Genomic DNA, 26,198 nt, shown 5'->3' on the forward strand with positions numbered 1-26,198 from the left:
TTTTTCTTAGCATCCTTCCAATGCTAAGAAAATCCTTTGTTCTTGTCTGGGAATTGATCAGCTTTCGAAGCTGCACCAGTACCACAGAGTGGCATCGTCTTTTTCACTGGTTTCGTCTATGCTGGAAAGAGAAGAAGAACATTGCCATATTTTGAGTAGATTTGGAGACAAACAGGATTCAATCGACAGCTACAGCTTAGCTGAGCATTTATCAAATGCAATCCTCAGCCATTCCAAAGAGTGTAGTTTAGTCTCAGTGTGGTGAAAAAGTACAGATATATATCAACGTTTTGTTACAAAGGTATCACGGCCAAACGTTTCCTCATCAAGATCCTTTTCTGACGCATCTCCCAACGTTAGTTGAAGCGTTTGATTCTCTAACACCCTCTGTTCATCAAATTTCGTCGTTGGTAGCTCCCAAGACGTCCGCATCTGCCCAACATTTAGTGTTTTAGTTGGTAGTAGCAGGTCAAGTTTATTTATGTTTTTCATTTTTTAACTAAAGTCTTGAGACCTTTAACAATATTTAACACTTGGAATTGCAGAAACATTTTGATGCTCAAGATCAATCATTAATTCTGCAGGGTGTCCAGAAAGGTCATGTCATAAATTCTAGGGGTTAGAGAAGGCTTGGATGATGCCAGTACTTCGTATTAAAAAAATTCTTCGTGGGGTTCGTTACCAAGTTATTCGCTCGCAAAGTAAGAAGTTGAGCTTTTGCTGTAACTTTTACACAATTAGCATGGTGACAATCAAAATGGGGCGTTTTCAGTAACTCATAGTCGGGCTTATTTTCATATATTAACAGGTGCTTCATATGTCTTCTTTACATACAGTGTGACCTATTTGTTTTGGGATCTGTCTGTAAAAGGTTTATTGATGGCGCGATTTTTTTAAATTACAAAGCTCGATAAACTGCACATTTTCTGCAAAAATGGCCGGGTTGACACGAAATTCAAGGCCTACTATGACCGTTTCTACGAGCGAAATTTTCATAAATCATATTAGCGATATTTTTAGAAAAAATCTGTGCCCGCCACTGGGTTGGCCGCCCCTCAAAACGGGCCTGTACAAAATTTTAATGAAAAATTTTGAATAATAACGATTTTGTAGAAGAATTAAAAGTGCACCCTCAGTAGTTATTTATTTTCAAAAATTCACAGTCGGCTATGGAGAACAAGTGAAGTGTTCAACTGTCAATCAAACGCAACAAACGTCAACAACGATATTAGAACTCATTTGTACTTAATACAAATTCAATTATTAATCTTTGTAATTATGGATAATTTAAGTGTAAGAGAAGAAACAGAAATTGTTCGTCTTGTCGGCGGCAACGTGCGCTCGGCAGCAGATGCTGCGGCAGAATGCAGTAATCAACAGAGTCAGCCATCCAGATAGAACCAGTAAGTCGAAGTAACGAGGCAAAATGGACGCCATGGACTCTTTCTTCAAATAACAACCAAATTTGGCAATATTCTAACAACAATCCCCGAAATAGTGTTAAAATGGCTAGATCGGACCTTAATATACCCAGAGAAAGTGTAAGAAGATGTAAGTTCCAATGTCCATGTTTAATTCTTCCACAAAATCTTTATTACTCAAAAATGTTCGTTAAAATTTTGTACAGGCCCATCTTGTGAGGTAGTCAATCCAGTGGTGTGCGCAGATTTTTTTCTAAAAAAATCGCTAATATGATTTATTAAAATTTCGCTCCTAGAAACTGTCATAATAGGCCTTGAATTTTATGTCAAGCAGACCCTCTTGGCCGAAGATGTGCAGTTTATCAAGATTTATAATTAAAAAAAAAAATGGGTCACACTGTACATAGGAGAAGTCAGAATTTCTCATTTAGACTCATTCATGTTGTTAGTAAGTAAACTAAATCAGTATTTTTTTCTTGGTAACTTTATTTTTTCATTAATTTTTTGCAAAAAAGATTTACTTTGCTTTTATCGATATCTTATACCGCTTTGAAGAAAACTGCATTTTATTATTGACGTCATCAGGCATGCCAACAATTTGAAATAAAATGAAATTGCCGGTTATTGTAAAAAGTCATTCAGTGTCATCAACATTAGTTATTTTGATAATATTTCGGAATTTAACCATAAAGAGTATACAGATATACATTTAATGTTCGGACTTGCAGGAGGTAATACATACTATCAAAGCTGCTGTGTTGCAGTCCAAAATGCTATTATTAAATTTTCTTCACACCTTTATCTGTAATACATACCATTTTCTGTAATAAACAACTATTTTGATTAATTTCAAATTGTTGGCATGTATGGCGCATGTTGGTGATAAAATACGATTTCTTCAAAAACGGTACAAAATATCGATTAAAGCAAGATATACCTTTCATGTAAAAATATTATAAAAAAATCATGCTGCGGAAGAACATGCCGATTTCATTAACTCATCGAAAAAATGCATGAGTTTAAATGAGAAATTTTCACTTGCCTTATATAAGGAAGACTAATGAAACATCCGTTTACATACAAAAATGAGTACGACTATGAGTTATTGAAATTGCCCAACTCTCATTGTTGCCTTGATAATGGTTTGAAAGTTAATAGCAAAAATAGTTTTCTTAACTTGTTAGTTTGAGAGCAAATTACTTGGTAACGAAGGCCGTTAAGAATTTTTTTAATATGAAGAACTAGCATTATTTTAGCTTTCTCTATAACCTTTAGAATTTATAACACGGGTTTTCCGAATACACTGTATACTCATTAACCCTTTCAAGGTAAGCTTTTGAAGAGTAATTTCGTTCGCACCACAATTTAGCCTTATTTCACTTCAACTTTAAAAATTTAACTTATCCGTTTTTACAGGTTGGTTGATTTTGGTTTTGCAGTGGTACCACAAAGCTCGAAAGAGTTAATAAAAAACACCTCACCCTCATTATGTCCAAAAATCTAAAATACTCATGGCGGATCATATCGCTCGCTCGCGACAAAATGCCTTGTGAATCTACAAATTCCACATGGAGTTCCTGTAGAAACAAACGTGTTAGACCAAGAGATGTAACTAGTGACGTTGCGTTAGTGATTTAGTTCTTATTCTAGACTTGTGCGAGGGATGAAGCAAATCACGTCAGAACATGTTGTGTAATGAGTCCTCATATTCTTACGTAACATTATTACGTCGAAATAGCAGCTGATTCATGCTGGTGTGTTAATATTTTCAACACAACCGCGTACGGTTTTTCAAGATGTCTAAATACATCCAAATGAAAGGCATCGAAGTACGTAGTTAGAACGTTATTTCAAAAATGAATGTATGCAGATACGTAGCACTATATCTCAAAGATAAATGATTGCTTATTAGGCAAAGACGTGAACTTACTTAATAGTCATTACGAGGTAGACGCCATTAGACAATCGAAAGTACAGCTCCGTAAGTATAAGTTGGGTGCGCCCTGACATGTAAATCAACCATTGTGTAAGCACGTGTGCATGTTTTCACCAGTATTATCGTGGAACTAAAATTTCCAACTCGAAATCTCTTAACGCTTATTATTGTTACGCCTACCAGGGATTATTGTTTGAAAGTATGGAGCCATAAGCCATGATTAATTACTATTATACCGTTCATGATAGTCATTTCGTAATATGCTGTCATATTTTGTTAATTTTACATTTTCATTTACATTTTTAGGAGCTGTGAAGCTGCACGCGTGATTCTGTCAGGATATTAAGAAGACGAAAATTTTCAAAAATTTTCACAAATTTAAAATGTCTCTTCAAAAGACCGAGAATAAAATAATCGCAAGACCCCCAAAAACCGATTACCTTTTGTTAAATTTGAGTCTGCAGGGTATTTCGAAGTTGAAGTGGCAAAAGATAGGAGGGGAGGTGTCGCTCACCAAAATATTTGCAAAAAAGCTCATGTGAATATCTGTTCGAAAATGATTCGTTTTCGAGATACAGGATATAAAGTTTTTTTTTATTCAGTTTTTTATTAATAATAGCTTCAAAACGCTTTAGCCGATTTTCATGAAAAATTTTGCGGTTTGCTAAAACATTCATCGGACATCTACTGGATCAATTAGATTCGATCCAGAATTTCCAAATGTTATATATATTTTTTTGTTTTCGTAAATCGAACACATTGCCATACATTTTCGGATAATTCCTAAGCATTTTTTACTGTCGCAAGGTATGGTATTGTAATTTTTTCTCGAAAACGATGAGAGACACTAAAAAAAGCCAAGAGAAGAAAATGTATTTTTAGAGGGTTTATCCGAATATTACATGAAAATCGCAAATCAAAACAACGGGGAGACATTTTTTCTGCAAAAAACTATCGACCTGCCTGCGACGCAACTGGAAACTCTGGATCAAATCTAATTAGTCCAGTAAATATATGATAATTGTTTAAATAAACCGTCAAAATTTAGTAAAATCAGCCATAGTGTTTTTAATTTATTAACAAAACACATAATTAAAAAAAAAAAAACTGTATCTCGGAAATGAAGCATTTTCGGATCCACGTTCATAAGAACTTTTTTTCATATTTTGTTGAGTGGAATCTTCCCTGGACTTTTGTCATTTCACCTGTAAAGCACACTGTATAACGAGCTCAAACAAAGACAAACTTCACACGTCGTTTTCATGAAAATGTTCGGATGTTTCAATTTTCGTTTTATCTACCGCTTGCGCGTTTTCAGGATTAATTTAAAGTCACATAGCGTAACCCAAACGTAAATTATGATAATGCAGATACGTCGTTAAATGGCACAATGATACGTGAAGTTTGATATTAGCCATCATCCATCAGTAACAATAACTGAGATCGGATTATCTAAGTACGCTCGATTTGGGACATCCGGTATGTTTTTTCAACTAAAACTTTCAGTTCGCCGTGGAAAGGAGATGTTTCTCCCTTGCATTCTACTAGATTTAGTAGAATTGTCGCACCTGGGGTGCAGAGGCGGAGTTTAAAAAATTAGTGATTGAGAAATATAGGGAACGTCATATTTCATGGGGGAAATCCATAATTTGTTCAAAGTCGCTGTAGCAGGATGAGAAACCTCGATTTTATACACGTTTTTGCGTAGGTGGTAAAATAAGTTATTATGGGAATCTATCGACGACAAAATAATTCAATTAATTAGTGTGATTACGTCTCCTCTCCAATTAGTTAAGTTCAACTTACCTTACCTACATATTGGCTTAGTAGGTAGAAACCTAATGCCATAACCCAATAAGACATTTATTAACTTACTTGTGGTACTTCTTTTTCAATGTTTAGTTTGTTGTTAATTTCGATTCATGTTTTTGACCTCTCGTCAACAAGCCTTATTAACTTACCTTTGCGGTACTTCGTTTTCGATATTGAGCTTGTTGTTGTTGTTTTCGACTGGTGTTTTTAACTTGTTATTGTCTTCTCCGATGAGCAATTCTGTTCGTCCGTTCGCATACGGTGACGATGATCGACGTATACCGACGCCGCCGAGCTGGGATGGACTTTCAGGTCCTTCTCTACGAAACACACACAGACATTTTAGTCCACGGATGATTATCAAAAATACAATCCTGATTAACATGTGCGATGTTAACGTGTATTAAACTTCAATTTTCATCGGTAAAAGCGACCAAGTTTGAAACAGGCATATGAGAAGCCGTCGAACGAGGAAATTGATTTAAGTAATTGGAATTACATTTGATATTGCTTTCATGTATGTTTAAAAAGCTGCATAAGAAATGCTGCTTTTTAAATTACGATTGAAAATTGCTGAATTACGGTCGATTCTACTCAGTAACACTTAATGCATTCTGAGTTACAGCCGGAAGTCATGTGCAACAGCAATTTTTCGATGCAGAATACATACAATATTTTCGATGTATACGTATGTACGTACATATATACATGCATCAATATATGATTATGGTGGTTTCCAATTTAGACAACCAAAAGTAAACCCTCATATATATTATCATATTGCCCTGTGTGATTCAGCCAGTAAAATAATATGACTGATGATACCACATAAACTTTCGACGTAATTAAGCATAAATAATATATAGTTGTCATTAAGCTTTTTATTATTATTTATTATTTATTTGTATGGTATTGAAGGGAAGTCTCACCTAGTTTGAGGTCCGATGTGGTTGCCGAGCAGCGCCGCTGCACTTATTTGCTCAATGGGCTGCGCAGTGGCCCGCGAGTCGCTGACTACTAGGGGTGAGAAGCGGTACTTATCGCCACCTGCGCTCCGATGAACCGCCACCACCGAGGTGGTGGTTCCAAGTGCGCCGCCGGATCTGGAATGAAAACGCGATATGTAATTTTCTGCCCTTTGCCGCGGTCCTTATGTGGAAGAATAGCTCAATTAGCATTTAATGAAGTGCGACTGCTGGTGATCCACATCAGTTCTCATCTGACGTGCAGGTTCCTAACTGATTGTTTTTTTTTCTTAATTCTGTAGCCAACATCTGTTATACCGAATTTTTGTTATATGGATTGATTGCGCTTTTTGGATGAATAAAGGGTGGAATCATCTCACGTTTCAACCATGGGCGTAGTCTTCTTTTTTTCTACTCTCTACACGTAAACAATTCTGCCCGTTCTACTTTAGCGAAGGAATGATGTTTTTAGGACTTTTATAAAAATATGTCGTTCAACGTTATCACACCAGATATGTTGGAATGTGAAGAACATCTTGTTTCAATAAATTTTATGGTGCTGCGTAGCATACAATATAGTCGGTAAACAATATTGTTATGTTATGCCAGCCTTTTTTACGTCCTTCGCACAGGTAAATTAAACAGCCTTGAAAAATAATAGAAAAGTAATTTGAAAATAACGTAAATTTTGGGGTGATGACTCGAAAAGTTCTATTGATATCCTCATTACTTGTTGGGCCACAGTTTTGGAAAAAATGTTGATTCTTATCAAAGAAACTATAATATAATTAAACCAACACCGTCCAGTTCAAATAAATGCGGGTTAACACAACAAAATAGAGTAAACAATTTATTTTTAAACGCTCCGTACACTCTATGAAAAATCAGGGAATTGCGGAAAAAGTTTAAATTCGAAAAATATTTTAAACATTTTTATTTTTAGCGACATTACGTCACATGTTTTTTCAAGTCGTCGCTTTAAAACTGGCAAATATCGTTTATCAATCGGTTATGATCGATTAATTACTTAATATTTTTATTTCTAATGCTTTAACATGTAAGGCTTCTGAGATGCAGCTGGCCAGTTTTCTCGGAACTCATCCGGTATATTCGTCTTGCGTGTTCGAGAGCTTGTTTTCAGATCTTTTTGTTAGTTTCGGATCTTATTAAAAGTCAGCATCCCTGGCACTCTGCCATTTATTTCTTACTCTCCGTTTATGCGCGTCCAGATTTCTGAACTTTTAACCCTTTTTCATGCACAGAATATCATGGAGTCCTATCACATAGTTCCGCCCCATTTGAGCTCGAAAGAGCGTTATATACGACAAATATGCGGCATGGATTTACCGTGCAATTTACCTCTCCTATTTTTTCTAAAATTATGTGAAAAACAAAATGCATCAAACAACCGCACACTTCAGCAATTGGAACACTCCATTAGGAGAAATAAACTGTTCCACAAAAGGTGAGGGTACTTTGGTTATTGCATAGAGCTAGCAGGAATTAATTTTTTTTGTAGTCCTTATCAAAAAACAACTAAAAAATGATAAAGAATTTTTGCTAAATCGAAAGAAACATAAAAACTACATCCCGAAAATTCGGTGCGGCGTATGGCCACCCCTAACGTGTGTAATTGCTTCATATCCTCTTGGCGTATTTTCCATGAGATGGTTTATCTCGCCTTGTGGTAAATTTCCCAAAAACTGTGCTAGAAGTTGTCGAAGATGCAGCATTGTTTGGTGGCATAGTTGATGTTCTTCAACACTTCTTTGCGGTATGTTCCACACATGTTCAATTGGGTTAAGGTCCGACGATCCGGACGAAAGCGGTGAATGTTCGATATCTACATTATCAACCGGATTTATAACGATTACTACACGATGCGGTCGGGCATCATCGCCCAAAAACTGAAAATTCCTCCTAGGGCAACTTGAAAATTTGGCAGAACGTCGTTGATGATGTTCTCTTCATAGATTTGCGTATTCACGTTTATTTCACATAGGTACAATTGACTTTCTCATCATGGTAAATTCCGCCCTAGACCATTGTTGTGTCCCCTTTAAAACGATGTAATTCTTGTACAGCTCTTAAGTTTCTGCGTGCTCCCGGGTGTGTCCAGATCCAATCACGTCGACTATTAGAGTAACGGCCAAATCTGATTCGTCCGTGCAAAATAGAGAACGCCACTTTTCACCCCAATGGATGTGCCCTCGTGCTCACTCAAGTCTTGCAGTTTGTTTTCTCGGATGAGGAGGACTCGTCTTAATAGGCGTCTCGAGACTATATTCACAGCTTCAAGTCTCCTATGAATTGTGTCAATGGAGGCTTGGACTACCGGCCAAACGCCTACATGCCAACGGGACGGAGCTCCCACGCGCGGAAATTGTAATAAGTCGGTCTTGCGCAGCTCTGGTTTTCTTGCGTTGTTCTGTGCGCCCTTTTTCTGCGACGTGCCCAGTTTATGGAAATCTTGTGGACAGTCTGGATATCGCGCTTTGAGAAAGGTGGAGCAATTGGGCAACCTCCTGTTGTCTTGATCTAGTCTGCGGCGTACTTACAGCCCTGTTCGTTTTCTTGAACTTAATTTTCTTCGAACCGTTATAAAAATGTTCGAACACATTTGTACAACCACGGAAAGTAGCAAAATCCATCAGAATGGTATTGAATCCGACATCAATGTTTTGATTAGGCTTGAGGAAAAAACATGAAATAATAATAAACTTAGCGTTTTTGTCCATAATATATGTTATTGCTTTAAGTATGGTACAAAAGAAATGTTTACTAGCATGCTATTTGTTATTTATACCCCCCTAACTTTTGTGAAGCAGTGCCATCTCTCTTGATGAAGAGAAAATATTTCTAGTGAGATTTAGTACTCAGTAAGGTTAAACCGAAAAAAAAACATAAAAATGTCGTACCTGTTTCCTGTGGAGTTGTTGTTTAAATTTTCGGTGGCCGTCAAAGAAGTGACGTAAATGGGTGAGTTGTTGATGAACCCGTTTAAATCCTCGGATGTGACCGCTGTTTGTTGGCTTAACTGAAGCAAACAAGTGAATATTATGTCAATATCGTAGAGAACATACAGTCCAACACACGTAACTATTTAAAAAATGCCCTGAACATCACTAAAAATGAATACCTAACACGTAAATATCTAGCTCACAGAATCGAGTAAATCAGATTCCCTTGACATCGGATGAAATAACAGTAATAGCTGCAGTAATAGATGACAAGTGGATATCAAATTTCAAAGCTCTCTCCATGTCAATCAAGACTCTTTTTACTTAACAGCGAAAGGCCAGATAAAAATGACGAGCAATGCGCAGATGATACTCAAACGCATCTGGCGTGGAAAAAAGTACTTATCTCACAAATTATGTGAATATTTGAACGACGTGATTAGTCGAACTGGCTTTGTCCTGAGCATTGCACGTTGATACACACAGTTAATATTAAAAAAAAAATAGTTCACATACCTGTTCGGACAGTTTGGTTATGTCGATGGGGGTGATTTTGCGTAGCGCCGAGAGACGTTCCAGGCGATCGCGGGCTTGTTGTTCCACAGCAATGACGAACGCATCCTGCACGTGGTCCTGACTGAGGTCCAAGTCCACCGCTATAAAAATCGTCTTTTTGAGTCACTGACCAGTTAGTCATATTCTTAAATTTATCATTAAAACAATTGAATGAGTAACAGGTTGAGTATCATTGCCCCCCCACCACATCTATCAATACCCTATCTTCCCTACAAAAAGACATGGAGATAACTGTAAATATACTAAAATAAATAAAAATGCCGTAATATACGGGGCGATTCATTAACAATGGGACAACCGACAGTTGCAGGTACTACGCTCAAATGATGACGATCGGAGAAAACATGCCTTTCACGAAAGTTTATGGTTTCGGATGTACCAGGTGGTCCAAGAAGATGGATCTTCTTTATGACTCTTTTGTTTTTCAACTTAGAAATTGATGTTCGGGGGAAGCTATATGATAATATAGGCGATCGGTTGACATTAATGGTGTTTATCTAGCACTTCTGGTTTGACCGGAAATCACCTCAACTTTCGATTTTTAAACGTAATGCCCTATACATTTTCACTTTTTTGGAATCTAGAGGCAATTTTTGGCCTAAAAATATGTCACTTTAAAAAAACTATTTCTTTTTGTGATTTTTTCCTGTCGAGCTACGCCAACGAGGCACACATATAACGCACAATTTTGGGCCAGAATTATTGAGAAAAATGCTAATTTGTCATTTTATTGAATAGTTTTTTTATAAGCGATTTAAATACCAAAAAACAGTTTTTCCCATTTATCATGCGTTTTTCAAATGGCAATATGGTGACTGATTGCGATTTTCTAACAGACTATTTCTTTCTGAATTTTTTGGTATCAAACACAACGTATGTTCGTTTAGAAGTGAATCGTTAATTTATAAAAAAATATTCAAATTTAGAAAAGAATATTACCCAATGACAGAACGAAAGAATATAATTTTTCTACTTGTAGAAATGTTTTATTAAATTATACAAAAGCACAATTTTACGTCCCTCCTTCTGATAATCAGGAAGAATAGAAGAAAAGGGTCGTAGGGCGATAAATAATATTACCCCGAATCAATCGGACAACGTTAAGAGGAAAGAGGTGAAAATGCTTTTGCTCCCCGAGAACAACAAAGTGGTCATTTTGAATATCTCAATTAATTGTTAATAATTACAAGAACACAGAAGTTTTTCAAAATTCGACGACCTGACTAATAGCTGATCTAACATTCTAGAGCTTTCTCACGAATTGATGTATTTGGATTAACTTCCACCATAAATAAAACATCGATTTCTTTGTTTTCACTGATAATAAGGTTTTCTTCTTCATTCGCATTTCCCATTTTCATTTTATTCAGTAATTCCTTAAAACAGTTGCAGTCCGGATGGTTTCTTAATGAAAGCCTTTCCACCTAAAATCGCTCATCATCGGAAGACCGTTGACATCTTTTTCATCATCAATCTTTTCACGAAAAAATAAATCCTTTTTTTCTTAAATAACGTATTTTTAGACCAAAAATTACCTCTAGCTTCCAAAAAAAAGGGAAAATTTAGGGGAAATTACATTTAAAGACCGAATGTTAAAGTCATTTCCGGTTAAGCCGGAAGTCCTAGATAAAAGTCATAAATGTCAATCAATTGGCTCTATTCTCACATAGCTTTCCTCCAAATTTCAACAAAACGAGCTTCCTATTGCTTCGACTGGAGGTCAGCAGAATGCCCAGATTGTCACAAACCTTTTTGGACTTTCCAGCTGCTTGACAATTTCAGCTGTAAATATTGAGATGACTGAAAAGGATCTGAAACTAATCACAAAAACTGAAGCTGAAACGACGTACATTCTTCAAAACCGTGATTTTGAAAAAACGGAGCCTCCGTTAAAATTCACAAAACTACTAATCACTGAGACGACACGAAGTTGTATTTGGAATTAGAAGTGGAGAATAGGGCTATGGAAGGGTGGAGAAGCATTAGGGAGCCAGAAAATGAAAATGAATGAAGAGAAGAAAAGAAGGTTAATAAAAAAAGGTTTAATAAAGAAATTAATTTGATGGCCACAATTTCTCGACTGGCGATTCTTTTGATTCTTGCATCGTCATTTTTGTGGAGCATGACGATTATTATCAGAGTCGTCACATCAGTAAGGTGGTCTGCATCAAATTGAGTAATAATATTGGAGTTTATATGTGACAGTTCATAGAGTTCAATATGAGCATCTAAGGCTGATCACACCGTCGATCTAGATTCGGTTTGGCCTTTAAATTGATGGTAATTATTCTAATACCTACGAATTTGTCTACCTGACGGACATCTCCCTGTGGAATTCACGTCTTTATGTTTCTGCCTGTTTTAATATTAAATTCGTTTGTATGTTTTAATATTTTATTTGTATGTTTTTTTTTTTATAAAAGGTAAGTAAGTTTCGTGTTATCAGGTATATGTGACCTTGCTAGTGGATTTTAATCCTGTATATCTTTAGCTTGTCATTGTTATCCCTATACTGTCAGCTTTTCATTGCAGCTTTTATTTGAAGCTTATTGTTGATTATCATGACTTTAAGTATGATTTTTTCATTCTAGTATTCAAACTTATTCCAAGTATCGCCCAGACACCTGCTCCAGCATCGGAAAATCCTCAAATATCTGTAGTCGATTTTGATTAGAACGCAGGAAAATTCATTGTCCTCAACCGCCCGCCCTTCCAATCTGAACTCGTCCTGCTAGGTCATACGGAATGGTGCGGAATTAGGTGATCACATATTTTATTTTGTTTGGAAATAATGCTTCACACACGATTATGGTCTGTCGAAGTGGAGGAATTCCGCACTTATCTCAGTTAAAACCAATTTAAGGTTTCCGTGATGAATCTCTCACTTATTCCATAAATCAAGAAAAAATTGTTATAAAAACAAAAATTAATGGAACTATGGTGTATCAAATGTCGGTATGTAAAATATGTAAAAGTGTCTGATAGTTTCTCATCAATCATTGAGGAAAGTTGATTTGCGGTGAATGATTGGTGTTCGATCATTCTGACTGATTTGCTCTGGGTTATTTAAATCTCTTTTTTTTTGTTGATGATTACTCTAATTACTCTAAGTGGTATCGGCCAGCGTTTCGTTCCAGTTTACGTATCCGAGGTTAACCTCTAGTCCCAGCATGGGTAGCCAAATATTTCCGTAAATACGGATACGCGTCAAAATTTGCAAATAGAGGTAGTTGATCTGGGCCACCGATCTAAAACATTTTCAGAAAATGCGGCATTTCCCGTTATATCAAAAAAGGCGTAGCACCTTTCATACTATGTCATTTTTAGGTCCGTTTTGATCGTTTCTGCTTAATAATTCCTATACCTGTCCGTAGCGGTTTTAGGAGTATTTATTACAAGTTTTTTTTTTTGTTCAAAATAAGGTCCTTCCTCAAATAGAATTTCCCCAATTTATTTTTGTTGATGATGATCAACCGGGAAATTTTTATTTTGTCTAAGGAAAACTTGACTTTTACGGATCGTACATTCGAAATCCTCGGGCTTCAACGGTTGAATTTTTGAGAAATTGAACGCATGCGCGGTATGCTTAGCTAGAATTCTCTGAATTGAAGCATATATCAACATTAAATCATGTGCAGTACGGATACAAGTTTGAGGATAAGTGGAGAAGTAAGATAAAACATTCTCAATATTTTCTTTATCAAAAGTTACATGTTTTGGGATTTCATCAAAACTTTGCTGGAATAGTTGTTTGAACAATTCGATAGTTTTCAGCCATGATGGCGCTCTAGAATCGTTTTTGGTCGAATATGCCAAAAAGTCCGATGCCTAGAGACAGTACATGAAATAGCATGTAAGTATTGAGGAAATGTTATCGTTTAGGTGATAAATCGTCATAAAGAAATTTGTGACTGCCGTAAGCGTATTTGCTAATATGTAGGGTGTTCTGTTTGAAAAAATGCACTCTTTCAAACGGGATATTTAGTGTTTAACCGCAAAGGCATTAATTTTGAGCCAGCCTGTACGAGGCCGAGCAACTTTTTCTGCATGAAACCAAATCGTGAACTTTTTCGAAAAATCTCCAAAGGAATTTCTGCTCTTTGCAAAACCATATCGCGTTGTAATAGAACCGTTTTTAGGGCCTTTTTTGAACAAAAAATTAGAACATCAATTAATATTTTCAAAGCCACTGGACATATGTACAAGATTATTAAGCAGAAGTGATCAAAAAGAAATAGCGACATTAAAAATTAAGTAACATACAGCGTGTCCCATTTAATATGTCGGAGTTGTTGCTACTTTTTCATATAACCTACAACGTCGCGTTGCGAAAATATTTTATGTCGATGGAACAAGATGGATGGCCTGAATCGGTAAATTTTCAGAAAGATCACGTGTTTCGCTGTGCCTAAACTCCTACCCCACCATCGACCACGCATAGTCCTCTGTATTATATACGCCAGGACGATTACCCGATCATTGCCCTTATGCAAATTGTCACCTAATTCGGGTATTATTGGTCCAGCATTAATACCAAACAATATAGGTGCCAACTTTGACATCTTGATTAATCTGACAAATTTGACATCTTGATTAATCTGACAAATTTGACATCTTGATTAATCTGTCAAATTTGACGTTCTTTTGACATCGATATGGCAGATTTGATGCATGAGTGACGTTCGCCAATAAAATTGTTCACCGACAATCTTTTTCGCTACTTTACGCATTTAAAACTTCATTCGAAGTTTTGATAGTTCGAAATCATTTTTTTAATTGTAATTTCATGTGTGTTGACCAGAAGGCCGGCTCAAACGGTTCTAAAATCAAACAGTTGACTACCTAAAGCGATCGCCCTGAACTCATAGAAGTTCGCTGACCTCCAAGGAGAACATCCGGGATTAAAGGATTCTTCCATCATTTCCCAGAGATGTGTTGCAGCGGTTTTTTCATGTAATTTGGTAGGACCACGGCCCGATATTGCGGAGGACATCCGGTGACGATCCTGTTTAATGGAATTTCAATAGAAAATACGAACAGTGACTGATGGACTCGCATATTAAAACTAAAGCCAGACGGCCAACTTCTTCGAACAGTAAAATAAGAACTTTTGACACAACAATGCTTTCTGTAGCTAATTCCTGAAACCGTAAGAGTAGGCGCTAAGTAGTCTCGATGTGGTTGATGCGATGTTGTCACGTGCATCAATAACTGTGAGTTGACTTTCGTTGATCTCTTAATTAAAATCAGTCTCAAGAGCCTAAATTAACAATACAATAAAAGAAACTGCTGCATGGTGAACTCAAACAAAAACCATATAATTACATTATGACAGGTTTTCTTTTGATTCCCACGAAAAAACATATTTCTGGAAGAGGGGACAGCCATTCACTTGAAGACACGCTAAACAAGTTCCCAAAGCACGAGACATGATGCATAATATAACTACGAGGATAGTTCCAAAAGTACCCGATCTAGCATATAGAAAGCGATTATTTTGTAAAAAATTTGCCTAAAAATTGCAAACAAAGACCTAAGCGTATCTCTAAAGTTTCAGGGTGCTACGTTGATTTGTATCAGTTTTAGAGCAGTTTGATCATCGATACTGTCATTTAAGAGATCTTAACCCATTCAACATCAAAGAGGAGTTCGATTCTCCTCGGGGGGAGTCTGGTTCTTCTTTAACAACTGCAAAATATTTGGTTGCAGAGCTTAAACACGGTCGTACGAGGTGTCAAAACGTATTCGGTAGTGATCAACCGAATGACATTCCAAATCTGATCGCCCCAGAAATTGCTGCGAAAATCCTCAAAACTGTACAGGAGGAGCATCGGCTGAAGATCTGTGAATTAGCAGACATGATAAGCATTTCAAAAAATGCTGCATTTTGATCGAAAAATTTGATATGAGAAAGTTGTGTGCAAGATGGCTGCAGCGATTACTCACGACTGAACAAAACCAGCGCCGTGGGGACGTTCCAAGGGAGTGTTTGGCAAAGTTGGACAGCAATAAAGCCGAGTTTTAGCGTTGATCATAACTATGAATCAAACGTGGAACCATCATTTCGCACCTGAGACGAAAGAACAGTCAAAACGGTGGACTCACGCGGACTCAAAGATGGCGGAAACCGTTCCATCTAAAGGAAGGGTGATGGCGTTAGTTTTTCGGGACGTACGTGAAATAATTGTTATCGATTATCTTCCCCGAGGAAAAAAGATAAACGGGGGGGACTATTATACAAATTTATTGCAACGTTTGAGCGACGAAATGGGAAAAAGCGACCACATTTAGCGAAAAAGAAAGAGACGTTTCATCAAGACAATATACTAATCCACACTTCTGCCATCGTGATAGCTAACATCAATCAACCTGCCTTCGAAGCTTGTCCTCAGCCACCCTACTCGTCAGATTTAGTCCCTCCAGATTTTTTCCTATTGCCAAATTCGAAAAAATGGCTCTGTGGAAAGAGCCAATAATGAAGAGGTGGAGTCCGAGGTTGATGCCTGTCTTCAAACATTCGAAGCTTCTTAGTATTCATAAACAGGGTATAGTAAGGTGAGTGAGTCACTCTCAAAAGAGACTATGTTGAGAAGTAATGCAATATTCTCCAAATTATTTTTCCTGCAAGTGTTAGGTCGGATACTTCTGGGACTATCCTCGTATAACTGCTTGTTACTTACGAGAAGTAACACACTAGAAGGCTTTTAGCTGAATACCGAGTTCCAACTTTGCTCTGCTCTATTGTGGTCTTTTAGCGGTACCGGGTCTAAAAGTTAGTTAAACAGTGTGCTGAGCCCATTGGCACTAAATTTCTAAATGTTGTACTTATATGTTGGTAAATAGCTATATGTATGTTGAAGCTAACTCAATAGGCTTGGCAACGTAGTCGCTATTGCTTAAAGCCCGTTAGCCTTGACTCGAGAGGTTGGGATTCTGAAGAGATGACGATGGTAATGCTTTACTAAGAAATGGGCGTATCAGTTATTTCAGATACTTATGGCAATTCTGCATTCTTCTTAACGTCCCATGATTTTGGGTCACGACTCGGTAACGCCTAAATCATATTTTAAAATCTAAATTCACTAGCTGGCGCAAGCGCACAATTGCCACCGACCAAACAGATGCTGCCTGGTGATCAATTACAGTCTAATTCAGTTCCGCTTTTTTACATCGTCTAAATGGTTCGTAACTGTAAACATTACTTGTCAATCTATATCTTCATACAGGCCTCAACAGGATATTATCTGGTTACTAATATTACTTCAAGTCTAATCGGTGTAAGTGCACGTGTATTGATCTTTCATTAACTCAGGGCCAAGAAGCCATAAGGTTTGTTGGAGAAAAACGGCGAGCTTTTCAATCAATTGCCAATTAAGAATACTTGTTCTTCTTGACGGTTTTAAGTTGGCAAGTCTATTATTCGAGATTTTAATTTTAATAAGAAAAATTTGGAATTCGGTAAATTGGTTGAAAATCCGATCATTATGGCGGTTTTTTCTTCATTTCATAGGTCGAAATATAACAAATCGATATTTTTTGCGCACTATCATGACTTCAAAACAGTGTAAAAATCCAGCTCGGCGGCAATTTTTTTCGTAACAATTCCCTCGGTTTGTTACATGTACGTTTGTGCAGGGTTAAACGTGCATGTGGTAAGAAAAATAATAAACGACTCTGTCTAAAAGAACCGTTATGTTATAGTAACGTGCCACGGTGTCCATCAGCTGTGGAAAATACACGGGGTGTTTCAAGCTTTCGGCGGGAAACCAAAATTTAAAATAAGGCTTAATGGGCAAGAAGGCGGAATGGAACTGAGGAAAGCTTACGTGAGGTCACGCAAAATACAAAATGATCAAAAATTTCAACTTTTGCTGGTTTTTTCGTTTGTGGTTCCTAGGGTTTCTCAGATATTCCACTAAAATTTTTCACCTATGGCCAGCTTCACAGTCTACGCCGTTAGACTTTGCCAATGATCGGCAAAATCTACAGAGTGATGATATCGCCATGGTCAGGCGCACGTTTTTACCGTCCCATTCGTTTCCCGGGACAATTTAGACCCTCGGCCGTCATTAGCATTTTTCCGAGATCTGTACCACTGCTAAGCCGAACCATTATTTATGACAACAACATAATAAAATACGACCGTTTTATCCTAATTCTCTAGTAACGAAATCGACAACAAATGAATGGAAAAAAATGTGCATTGTCTGTTATTTTCCCAACTAGTGAGGAGGTACGGCGGGCAAAAGGGTTATGGTTGCGAATACGAAAGGAACCAAGAGTCAAACGAGTTTCGAAATAGAACAAGCCGTAACGTTGGCTGGCGCCGCTATGATTTTTCAATGAATGACATTAATAATTTGTGGAACCAATCACCATTGTGTGTCTCCTTAATGTATTTTTTCTCTTTGGAAACTTGTCATGTCTGATTTTCAGGTTTGAATTCCTACACGTATATTTTGCGAAACCAAACGCCGTAATGTGCTCAAATTCCTGCCTTTATTTTCCTTATACGATTAAATTTTTACTCTGAAAAATTTCCGTTTTTATTCGTGAATTGACATTTTTAAATAATCCCAGGTGCGGCTTAGCCCCCTGCTGGTGGAAGTAACCGTTATAGTACGCCGTTTCGTTTATTTTCCCCGCACAGTTCAAGTTTTGTTCGGAAAAGTAATCGTTTCAGCGGATCTTTTGAGGATTGAAGAAATATAAAAATTTCCTACTTTTTTCACATCGATTTGAATTTAAAACAACTTCTAGGCGTTCAACAGGAAACGTGATAGATAGATAATCGAGAAAAATCTAACCCTCTTTACGGAATCGGACGCAATACGGTCTTTTTAGCGGGAAAATTACAATGTCAAAGTTCTGAGATTTTCCCAACTTGCAGATTTTTATTTTTCATCCTTTATGCTGAAACCTGCGAAATCGCTTCTAGCGCATGAAGATATTCCAGGATGTGACTTTCCGGTGCCATGTGCAAGAACGGTGCAAGTGTTCCAAATAAGTGATCTTTTTCGACTAAAACCGAGATATGCAAATGCGAAAATTTCGTAAGAATCTGGAGATTATCGCAATTTCCCTGTTGAATCAATTTCAATATCCATGCCATTCTGCAGGCCTTCGAAGCCCCTAAAGCTATAAGTTCAAAATTTGACTTAAATAGGGGAAGGTGGTGTAACATGGCACAATATGACAAAATAGCTTTACTTGATATTAGACGCCCTTTTTAAATTTCTCACCTGCTTTCGAATCAATCGGGGATGTGCGTAACCTCCCGAGATTGAGGCAACATCAAAATTAATAACTTTTGAGCATCCACAAGAGACGTTAATTTATTTAAATGTAGAGGATTTCTCCTACATTAATAAATTTGAATATATCGACAAATGGTCAGTTTAAATTATCTGTTTTTACCCATTAGGATGTTAATTGCGATAATTAGAAAGTCATTCTTTTTGGTAGTCTTTTCAAATTTGTTAAAACATTCATTTATTATATAGAGGGTGCTCCTAAATAACACGTATAAATGGAAAGAGGTAATTCATTAACTTATTTTATCGTTAATAGTTCATGCGACCATAGGTCTGTAAACGCGTTGCTACCTGCTTACAGAGCGGTCAAAGTGAAAAAATTAAAAGTGAATGCTGTTGATGAGTTACAAAATCGATTTATTAGATGCATTTGAAATCCTAAGAAGTACTCCGGGGGTGTTCGAAACAGTTAGGGCATCAATGAGAAGAGGGGTGAACGCATGCGTAAGGGTTGCAGAGGTCACTTTTAATAGTTGCTGTGGTGCATTTTCCTCGTGAAGATTATTGTTATTTAGTCTTTCATTTAGGATCGTCCCGGTTTAAGTTCTCAACAGGTAGTTCCAAACAAACTCTTAGAATTCTTAAAAATCAAAGATCACCTATAATAAATAATTGCTCACCCATAATAACTTTCAAATTAAACCGTCGAATTGCAGTTTTTTTCTCGATGACCTGCGCAAATACGAGGAAACCACAAGAAACTGACAAGTTTCTGAATAAAACAAAACTCATTTTGTGTTTTAGAATCTACTTGGGGCGCACCGTGAAAAAGTGCAGGGAGGGGCAAGGGGGCACGACCTCGGAAAAAATATCACTCAGTGGATTGTCAAAACCATTCGGCATGCTAAATTCCGTTAAAAAGTTCTATATTCCAAATTTGCGCTAAATGTTTCAAAAACCGCAAGGATCTATAAAGGAAAAACTGAAAAACTTCTGAGGTTTGGACACCTTGCAGATATGTAAAAAAAGCGCTTGTAAGCCTACGTTTACGTGAACTTTTAGTCATGAAGTAGGCGAAAGAATCACTCCTTTCCGGATCTACATGATATTTAGGAACTCCCTGTATGTGTATGTAGTATTTATTACATATTGGGTATACAGTAATTTTCCGGTAAAATGGTACAGGCTTGATCTGTTTAAAATGACCCTGTAGAATTGCTTTGCTTGCATTTACTGCAGTAAAATTACTCGCAATCCAAACCTGAGGAAACGTGGGGTCGTATATCGCTCATTATTTACCTACGTATACTGATACATCTAATGTCATCATCCCCATTATTGTTTTATTTTTGGTGGTCATGCGCATGATTGTCAACTGATACGTTACTCTTGCTGTTTTGGTTCAAGACGCGTTGTCTTTTCCACTTTCGAATTTAATTTACGCTTGATTTAGACAAGGTTACTGTAATTAGATTAAATCTAGTTAAATCTAGAGATGGTCATCCTACACATACCCACATCTTACATATAAACTTGACGTTCGGGTCGTAATGATCTACTTTATGACCCCGGTATATAATGTACTATTAAACCCACAAGTGCCTTATCTCTTCTATAAAAATTGGACTTTTTACTGACATAATAAAAGTTCGAAAATTGTAATAACACCTACGAAGATATGAGCGCATAAAATTTATAATAAGAACACCGCAAACCTGTCTCTCAAACCACAATTCGTATAATTCGTGTGAAAATTATGTTTTCTACTATTTTACCTCTTATGTCCCCCTCCTCGAAAACAAACTACCCCGAAGTCGTATTAAATTGCAATTATACGTATATCAAATCATGATGATGAATCTAGTTATTAATTATTAAGTAATGAAACACTTATTATGGACAGCAGTCACGGACAAATGAGAAAATATTATTAATCACCCAGTAAACATTCTCAGTATTGTTGTCAAACAATTAAGGCTTATGATAATTATTTCTTATTGTTCGTGGTGTGGGTTTCCGTCTAAGCAAACCTTCAAATAGCATGGATTTAAGTAGGTACCTACCATGAGATTCCAAAGTGACTTAAAAACGCATTATATAGATATATATGTGTTTATACATACTGCATATGGATGCTCATTTAAATGTTATTTAAATATGTTACGTCTACAGGAAATAGACTACTTGTGTCGATGCCTATCCAGAGTTCAGCCTGTTCGACGCAGGAATAGGAAAAATATTAATTTCTTCGATTTCCTCTTTGTACTTCAAGTTGTTCACGCCAATACAGGATTTCCCACAAGAAGAATATGTGACGAAGTTGCTATTTTAAACGGACAATCCTGTGTCAAATGGCACTTTTCCAGATTCTGCAAACCCATCTAGCTGACGTTTAACTAAGATTCTCCAAATAATTTTACCCTCCGATTAAAATTAATATTTTTAAATATAAATAAATTTATGAATTTCAACATCAAAATTCAAAGCAGGTTTTTTTGATAAAATATGAACTAATCGCGCGTTTGAGGAAAAAATGAGTGTTCCAGGAATCGCACGGGTGTGGTACCAGAAACGTATAATGGAATTTCAGCAATTTTATTTTCAAAGATCTGAAAACGGCATTAAATGTAAGATCTTCACGATGGTATTCCATTTTCGCTGGTATCCATTTCCAATTTGTTCTGCCCGAATATTGCCCGATGGGGGCAGGAGCCATTAGGGAAGCAGCAACGCCCTTTTGAACGCACTGTATCATTCGATGCAATTTTAAAATATACGTTTTTACAGACTTGAATACCTCCCCTCAAACAGTAAATCAAAACGATGAATTTATTCACGAGTTCGCGTTAAATAAGTGGAACACCATGAATAGGTGCCTATTTATTTATAAAGACGATTATTCCTGACATATTACATTATTTATTATTAATCATTTCTGTGTTCCATACTCACATTAAATACAATTGATTTCTTGATTATACGTAGAGTCGTGACATACACCTCTCGCGATAAGTATTTCGTTTCGAATGTTCATGCATTGAGTAGTTTTGAGAAAATAGATGAATGAATGTTCTTCTACAAAAATTAATTTAAAAAAAAATATATCGGTACTCTCTGGTACTTGAGCTTCGCGCTTGCAGTATTTGTACAATGATTTTACGTACAATTCCTTAACGTTTAGGGGGAATCAAAATTCGGTACAAAGGATTTAAGGGCGCCTTTTTAAGGCCAAAATAACCCTCTTTTTCCCGTTGGATACAGTCGGACATTTGAACATTTGGCTCACATCCATTACTCTTATGATCTGGCTAAAGGAAACGCGCCTGAAGCACAAAAGGTGGACGTAATAAGATTTCCGAGCCAGGGGGTTGCCGAAGATCGAACTTTTTCAAATTCTCATCAGCACCTACGAGAATAGGGCAGTTTCAAGACTCCGAAGAACAGTGCTGGTAAGTCACGAGAATTTTCAATAAATTTTGCAATAATCTCTTCTTTGCTTGCGTCGTTCCTAAGAATTTTAGATTTCAATAAATTCGACAGAAAACGCGTAGAATTGTGAACCGTGCCGTCACTGTCCGTTATTAATTTTGATAATGACAAACTTTAACACCCTGTATGTTGAAAACTGAGCATTTGCAGACCCACATTTATAAGAAAAAAGTCCGATTTTCACCTCAAAAATGCGCCCCTGAAATCTTCATACCGAACGTATCATTCGGTATATTCGAAAAAATATTGCCGATTAGTAGTATAATTACCGAACACACCTTTATGTACTCTTAAAGAACGCTTAAAGGTCTCTTTAGAGTTACAAACTATTGGACGTTGTGAAAGTTTTATTACAACCTTTTAAGTGGACGCTATAAAGCAATATAATCTTATTATGGTTTAATTCCTATTATGGTTCTTAAATCTTATAGCTTTAAGGATTATTGTTAAGAAGGATTTTAAGGACATTTTCAGTTCATTGAGATTTATTGTCCTCAAGTGCAATAAGCCTCGTAAAATGTGCATATAAATTAAAAAATAGGACTGCTCTTAGAATTAAATTTCCAAGATATTTTCAAATTAGGCATGAATCAAATAGCTTTAAAAATTGCATATAAGGTCGGAAGCATTTTATCATTCCTTTATAAAACTATATTTTGTCTTATTGAGTAAACAAGGAATTCTCTCGCAAAGTATCCTACGTCGTAAAATTGCTTTTTCACATTGTATCTAAAATATCTGACAAAGAACGCATAACTTTATTAAAAATATATACGTAGTTTAAAATTGAAATATGAAATTTAAATATAAATCCCTATCACGACCATATATCGTATATCGAGTGACCCCCATCGCACCTACAGGGTGGCTCAATTCGATGGTTTTGCTGGGGATCTCTTCGTATTTTATTTATGCAAAAAGATATCTAGGGAGTGAAAAGCCGCACCCTGATAGAGTTTTTCTTTAAAATCCAGCGTCGTACCTCGGTTTCTGCTGCGCCATATGCTTTAGTTGCAGTTAACGACACGCTGTATATGCGTATATTGGATATTTTGATTTACCTCACCAAGGACTTGATCCGAGGAAAGCCTCCATCCCAGGTTTTACTCTGCAGATTTCAGCAACGATTTTTACAATCTAGTAATTAGTTCATCCATATAGATCGTAAAGATAAGTTTATGTGAAAATTTTCCAGTAATAGCTCAGGAAATACTGCACAAGATTCCGAAGGGAAATCTGAAATGTTAAGCCGTTTCTCGGTAACAAAGCAACTTCAATTTCATTCTTAAATTACAAATCATCTTACTTCCCCCAAAAAAACGTGGCTAATTAAAATCGGATGTGTCGTGTAATGCGTCTCCTCAGTTGGCAGATAAAAAACTGACTCGGTATTTTAGTTGCTTATTATCGACTCTCCCGGTATACAAAATTTCGTCGGAACAACGCGTTATTGTCCGAAAGCACAATCAAAAACGTAATTAAAATTTTAATTTGGATACCCTGTATTTCGAGAACTTGCTACCACAAAAGCGTTTATAAAACAACATGGGCTTATCGCCTAGTTGTAAATGGAATTTGAATGCTTTTCGTGATTCACTTTAAGTTACATAAAATGCTTTATAGGTCATTAAAACCATGTTTCCGATGTAGAAGCATACTTAAGTCACTCCCAGGGAAAAAAGGTGACATGTAACATTATAACTTATAATTTAATTTAATTCGAACTTTTGACACAGATTTGAGGCCCGAAATCCTTCTCTCAGGGGACCAATTCTTCGACTGACCTCAATGTAATCAATGATGTTAATCCAAGTAGTTAGATGCCGTTAACAGTCACAGGAATCTGTACAAATCTCGCGGTCACTAGCACACTGAGACACCCCAAAACCAACACACAACATAAAGCTCTATACGAAAATCACCGCATATTTTGCCATGCCACGAAACACTAGCGCAATTTAAACTCGATGTTGCGCTGGAAGTACCGAAGAACAATCGCCGATCGCGGGTACCAGCGCTGGTCACCAGGTTCCACGGTGTACGAGTATAATGTCCGCGAAGGCGACCGTGCGCTTCACGAGCTTCATTATTTCACCTCTTTACTTTTCCCGTCTACAGAGTGACTGCGAAATATTCCGATGATATACGATTGCGATAAGCTGTTGATGCGGCCGAAGTAGAATTGTGAGAAAAGTCTAGAAATGTATAAAGCGATCGAAAATAAGAATTTACAAAAATACATTGTCCCACTGTTACAACGGTCGTCCGTAATGAACGAAAGGACTTCGCTGAATAAATCGATCTTTAAATCCTATACATAGACGTAAATAAGGATTCAAGGGATTTTAACTACTGCACTTACCTAATCGAGCCCCACTTCTCCGCTTCACTCGAAGACATATTGTCCTAGACCTAATACACTGTAAATAGAGAATATAAAGTTGGTGGGATGCATGAAAGACGTATTTCACTGACCTGATGAATATGGTTAATAACTTCTGTATGATTGGCGTCCTCTAATGATTTTCCGTTTACTTCTAGAATTTCATCGCCAACTTCGAGATTATCGTTATCGGCCGGTGAACCTATAAGCAATGAAATAAAGATACTCTATTAACAAACGTCATTTAACAGTCAGTTTTGATATCATTAAGATAATATACAAGTTTTATGACAGTTGTTTAAGCAGCGTATAAGTGTTATATACCGGAGGCGAACAACATTTCAGTACACGCAGCAGTAGTGGAAACAAAATACACTCACCTGGTATTTGTATCTATATCATATGTATATTATACAGGGTTGCTCATTAGTGCGTCAAACTGCGATATCTCAGCAAACGCTAGTTTTAGTCAATAAAATGTTTCACACCAAAGCTTTTAGTTATTAAAAGGTACTTTAAAAGATAATTTTTAATTATTTTCAAACGTACAGGGTGCGTCGTAAAAGTGTCGTAGTACCACGTTACGTTTTTTACCATATAATTTCCCAGTTGTTGTGTCATTTTCGAATTCATCGTCAAATCTTAACGTCAGTTTAAGTAAAGCGTCTTATATCAAAAATTCACCATTTCCGAGTTACATATTTGGAAAAATTCGGAAATTTTGATAGCTGCAAAGTCTCGTGGAAATCGTTGCTGTGCCCTGTTTTTCTTGTAAAACTCATATTGACTGAAATACCGCTTTTTGACGCTCTAACGAACAACCCTGTATATCTATTGTGTTAACATCTACTCGTAATATACATACTACAGGTATGCGAGTAAGCTAGCGTAAGAGGAAGAATGGAGTAGAATTCGCCTGAAACCAACGCGTGCTGTAATGAACACTCGATTATAACGAACGGGAAAAAAGTCCCGGCCAAGTTGCTATACAGCTATGTAAGCATATAATTCGGTTATACGAAACCCGGATATAACGAACACTCGGTTCTAACATACAGTACTCGGCTGTAACAAACCTTAGAGGGAATTTGGCGTTCGTTACATGCGGAAGTTCGTTATAGGCCCTCGAGGAAAAAAGCTTATTGATTCAAAATCTTTGTTTTCACCAAATCTAAACAATTTTTCGTTGTAGTTAATAGATATACCGGATGTCCATGCGAACTCTGGACATAAGGAATTAACACGGGAAATCGTTTTTTATTTTTGTTGCGCCTGCCCGGATTATGCAAATGAAAAACTTTTAAATGGAGATCGTAGTACTCGGGACCAGCCATAATTTCGTAATTTTTTCAATTTTCTAATTAAAGACGTTCTGGCTTCAAACGCCTCCAAATAAAAAGAA

At 36.7% G+C, this 26,198-nt stretch overlaps 1 protein-coding gene across 3 annotated transcripts in view; it reads right to left on the bottom strand.

Moving 5' to 3' along the window:
* The window catches only part of sdt (stardust), a 66,367-nt gene that overhangs the window by 28,362 nt on the left and 11,807 nt on the right, over positions 1 to 26,198 (bottom strand). For all 3 annotated transcript variants that reach the window (XM_066296573.1, XM_066296572.1, XM_066296571.1), the window contains exons 3-8: positions 24,889 to 24,998; positions 24,776 to 24,833; positions 9,611 to 9,750; positions 9,053 to 9,171; positions 6,099 to 6,272; positions 5,319 to 5,489 (exon numbers count right to left, since the gene is read on the bottom strand). In XM_066296573.1, the coding sequence (XP_066152670.1) occupies positions 5,319 to 5,489; positions 6,099 to 6,272; positions 9,053 to 9,171; positions 9,611 to 9,750; positions 24,776 to 24,833; positions 24,889 to 24,998 (772 nt within the window). The remainder of the gene's footprint in view (positions 1 to 5,318; positions 5,490 to 6,098; positions 6,273 to 9,052; positions 9,172 to 9,610; positions 9,751 to 24,775; positions 24,834 to 24,888; positions 24,999 to 26,198) is intronic.

This window comes from Euwallacea fornicatus, chromosome 25 (assembly GCF_040115645.1).
Source record: "Euwallacea fornicatus isolate EFF26 chromosome 25, ASM4011564v1, whole genome shotgun sequence".
Taxonomy (NCBI): domain Eukaryota; kingdom Metazoa; phylum Arthropoda; class Insecta; order Coleoptera; family Curculionidae; genus Euwallacea; species Euwallacea fornicatus.